We start from the raw sequence: 4,322 nt of genomic DNA, 5'->3' as shown, positions 1-4,322 counted from the left end.
ATATTCTCAATAAAATCAGAGGTACACTGTATATGCTAGTGGCTGTCCAACTTTTAGTGTGCTAATTTATATAAAAAAAAAAAAAAACAGATTTACTGGGTCCGCCAGAGAAAACAGGTTTCTGGTTTTTTGTTTGTGTTTGTTTTAATAACAGAAACACTGATATATAAAATATTTAAATAATTTTAATGTTAAATTTTGGTTAACAATCCCTCCTTCACCATGTTCCTTTTGGAATTGCAAATCATAGCTCTAAGAGAAGTCAACAAAGTAAAGGTTATATAGTCAATCAAAGAGAATCTCAGAGTTCATGACTGGGTGATAATTTTTTTTTTTTTTTTTAGATAGACTCTTACTCTGCCGCCAGGATGGAGTGCATGGCACTATCGATCTTGGCTTTCTGCAACCTCCGCCTCCTGGGTTCAAGTGATTCTCCTGCCTTAGACTCCCGAGTAACTGAGACTAAAGGCACGTGCTACCATGCAGAACTAATTTTTTTGTATTTTTAGTAGAGATGGGGTTTCACCGTGTTAGCCAGGATGGTCTAAATCTCCTGATGTTGTGGTCCGCCCACCTCGGCCCCCCAAAGTTCTGGGATTACAGGCGTGAGCCACCGTGCCCGACCCTGGGTAATAATTCTTAATCATTATTAACCACTCTGTATTTCTAGAACTAATAGGATCAATAAAACAAAATCTTAGGTTTTATAAACGTAGTTTAATAGAGAAATCATAATTATATCTGATATATACATGTTTACGTACATATACATATATAGTACTTTAATGTCATAGAAAGTAGTTTTGCATGTGTCCTGCTTATATGGAGCAGTGTAGAAGGGGAATGTCCTAGTTTGAGCCCAGTCAAGTTGTTTTGAATGTCCTAGTTTGAGGAAGCATTATCTTCCTCTTTAATTTACACAAGTTGAGCAAGTCAGCTGAATTGGCAAGGCAAGCTTGCCAGAAGACCCTGAGAGAGAACTCATCCAAAGGCAAGTCAGGTAATTAAAATGATAGTTATCCTGGGATATTTGGGAGGGACATTCCAATTCTGACTATACAGCATGGTGTCTGGCTCATTAATTTTGTCTCCTAGCCCAGGACCTAGTGGAATCATGTTTGAGTCCAGGGGAGAAAAGGTGGACTCATGAGTCCAATGGAGAAAAGGAAGGCTCTGGATGAAAAAAAAAATGGAAGAACTATTTTACTAAACAGTTTTAAAAGACTTTGAGGTCTAAGCAGCATTGGGATGGTATCTTCCTAGCTAAGTGCAATATTAAAGCTGGAAGAAGGGCATTGATATATCTGTAGGAGACACAGTTCAGCTTGGGACCACCAGGGACTCCACAGCAATCAGTGAGGCTTTGCACCTTGAGCACTCCAGCATGTCAGCAAGGATGGGAGCCAGTGGAAGGAACAGGACCCAGGAGAAGGAGCAGCTGTGCCTAGCAGATACGGTAGGTATCTGAGAGTACAGCAGGGCATGAATAGAATGTGACACTCACCTGGAATCTCACCGGAATTGTTTGTGAGCACAAGTGAGATCTCCTTTGGGTACCTTCCCCTGTGTCTGCAGGGAATCTGTAGGGGGGGGTCAGGGTGTGCCTGTGCAGGTGGACTAAAAACCTCAAACACAGGTCACATAATCTTTTTCTCATCTGGTCCCACAGTAGCACTGTAAAGCAGGTATTATCCTTATTTAAATGAGAAAAAAAGTCTATTAAATATAATCAATATGTGGTTTGTATTTGTGCCTAAGAGATTCAGAAAAAACATAGGATTCACTTTTATGTTTTTTAAGTTCTGACAAGTATTTATTAAGTGCCACATTGTCTTTATAAGCTGATTGACAGTTTTCTTCAAAATTGCATGATATTTTTTCATTATGTTTTTTGCAACACAAGTAAAACGTGTTTGTCTTGAAAAAATGAGAAATTCAGATAAAGCAAAAATTTTTAAAAATCACCTATTATCACACAGATAACCACTGTTATGCCTTTGAAGTATACACTTTGAGTTTTTTCTTTGCATATTAATATATAAATATACATTTTTACAAAAATGGAGTACAATATATACCATTTGAAAATTGCTTTTTTCATTTCACAATATATAATGCACATCTTTCATGCAAATGTGTAGACCTCATGATTGAAAGGGGGAAACTTGCAGATTTTAGGGGGGAAGCCCCAACTTTAAGCCAGTTACAAACTAAACATCTAAAAGCCTCACAAAAAGCTAAAATTCAGAATAGGGGAAAAGGCATGAAGAAAATGCAAACAGAAAGTCCAGGTGGCAATGGCAATACTATTAGCAGGCAAAACAGAATCAAAGGCCGAACACATTAAATAGGATAAGGACGGCTGCGTTTTGCCTTCCAATGCATTATCATCAGTTTGTTCCTTACTCTTTTCATCTCTTCTAGCTCATCTGCAGCCTGTATCATCTCCTCATTGGTTAAATTTCTGCCATGTATGTCCCCTCTAAATTGCGGGCGAGAACGAGCCAACCTTTCTTTAAAGCTTCCTTCTTCTAGCTTATGTTTTCCTACACCACAAGGAGGCTGCTCCATGGGAGGGCGCCCCTCAAACAGGTCCTTCCTGGAAAGACGCTCCTGCGGAGGGCGCTCCTCCGAAAGGAGCATCTCAGGCAGGAGCTCAGGCAGGAGCTCCTCAGGAAAGAACTCCTCCTCCGAGGACTGCTCCTCCGAAGACTGCTCCTCGGGAGACTGCTTTTCGGGAGAGAGCTCCACCGGAGGCCTCTCCTCATTGGTCTTGGGCGCGCTCTGCGGCTCTTCTTCATTTTCTTGGCGTGGTTTGTCCATGTTGGGAATTTTCTTCTTCAAGCACAGTTATTCTTAGGAGACAAGAAAGGCAGAATAGAGTCAGAATACTAAGCGACTGGACCAACACCCTGGTCGTGGGTTCCAATACCTGCCTTTTCCTGATTCGGGGCCCAGGTCCTCAACCTTGCGCTTTCCCAGCGGTTCTCCGGCTCTCCCGACTCCACCGCTTCCCGGTCGCCCCCTCCTTCCCGAAAGCCCACCATTTTCCCAGCAGGCTTTGCTACAGGCCTCGCCCGCAGTGACAGGGGCGGGACAGTGCGGCCTGCAGACTCCCTGCCTTTCGGCGTCCACCCTCGCGCCCCAGTCCCGGTCCACTGCGTACCCCTTCCCTGACCTGAACCTTACCGGGTCGTGTGCTCCTAGCCGTCCTCTCCTCGAGGTGCCCCGCTGTGACCAGCAGACCTGCACACAGACGCAAGACAGGGTAGGGGGCGGGGAGTGGGGAGGAGGGACGGACGGACTGACTGACACCCCCCACCCTTGACTTTCTGGGCACCAGCCACTACCTGCACGCCCCCCCCTTCAGGTTCTCCTCTCGCCTCAGACCCTGCATCAAGCTTGGTACCCCGTGCCCCCACCTCCCCAACCCGCAAAGCTTGCCATTTCATTATAGTTGGGAAGTGGAAGCGAAGCATTCTTAGAAACTATTTCCAAGTGTCTGTACCTCCCTCCCGGGGGGCGGGGCGGCACTCACCTCCCCACCCCCTCTCCACCACCATTTTTTTGCACAGAAATGTGGGCGCGGGGGGCGAGGCCGGAGCACAGGGAAAGGCCTGCACTCCGCCATCCCGATTCTGTCAACCCCCTTCCCAGGGTTACTAGGCAGCGCCAACACTCACATCGATTTAAGAGGGTGGAGGGAACTTACTTCCTTCTGCTTTCCCTCTCGACCAAAGGGTAATAGGGAGATGGTGGACAGGCAAAAAAGACCAGGACGAGAGGGACTTGGGCAGACATAGGCTCCTGGTCACGTGAGGGACGCGCGTCACTGCCGAACTCAGATCCCCAGTTACCACTTTGACCTGCGGTCCTGTTGCAGCCACCTGCTAGTGCCTGCTAGTGTCCCCTGACCCCAGACACACCAGGCATTGTCACACATCTCTCTTTGTATTTGCCTTTTCCTGGTTGCCAGAGATGGTCAGCATCTAGTCTCGGGTAGTATTGCCTCTTCCTCTGTGCTGCTTTCCCTAGTACCACCTCTTTCTACCCTCCTCCCTTCCGCAGCCACCAAGGCCCCTTATTTCCCCTTCAGTTCAGATCCTGCACTAACATTTGAATGTTCACCTTCATAAATCAATATTATGTCCTTATATTCTAACATTCTCAGTTTTAATCCACATCCATAACTCCATCATGTCCATTTAGGCTCATTCAGCATGTTTTCATCTCTTGTGACTTTCATGAGAGACAATCTTTCACTTTTTCTTGATATCACATTTTGGTTTTTGAGCCCCCAGACCTACATTGGCAATCATTCA

At 45.6% G+C, this 4,322-nt stretch overlaps 1 protein-coding gene across 8 annotated transcripts; it reads right to left on the bottom strand.

Annotated features, from left to right (window-relative positions):
• Window positions 1-1,784: 1,784 nt before the first annotated feature.
• On the bottom strand, window positions 1,785-4,028 carry TCEAL1 (transcription elongation factor A like 1). 8 transcript variants are annotated; one of them, XM_017518126.2, is made up of 3 exons: window positions 3,927-4,028; window positions 3,167-3,246; window positions 1,785-2,855 (listed from the first exon to the last, which is right to left on the bottom strand). In XM_017518126.2, exon 3 carries the CDS (start codon window positions 2,821-2,823, stop codon window positions 2,344-2,346), a length of 480 nt encoding a protein of 159 aa, XP_017373615.1. In that variant the 5' UTR covers window positions 2,824-2,855; window positions 3,167-3,246; window positions 3,927-4,028; the 3' UTR covers window positions 1,785-2,343. The 8 variants fall into 8 exon arrangements, with proteins under 8 accessions (XP_017373615.1, XP_017373611.1, XP_017373612.1 ...); XM_017518122.2 differs by having other exon boundaries at window positions 3,179-3,246; XM_017518123.2 differs by lacking the exon at window positions 3,927-4,028 and adding an exon at window positions 3,713-3,847.
• Between the last annotated feature and the right edge of the window lie 294 nt (window positions 4,029-4,322).

This window comes from Cebus imitator, unplaced genomic scaffold (assembly GCF_001604975.1).
Source record: "Cebus imitator isolate Cc_AM_T3 unplaced genomic scaffold, Cebus_imitator-1.0 Scaffold658, whole genome shotgun sequence".
NCBI classification, from domain to species: Eukaryota; Metazoa; Chordata; class Mammalia; order Primates; family Cebidae; genus Cebus; species Cebus imitator.
The sequence above is the reverse complement of the archived record's forward strand: the minus strand, read 5'-3'. Positions and strand labels throughout refer to the sequence as shown.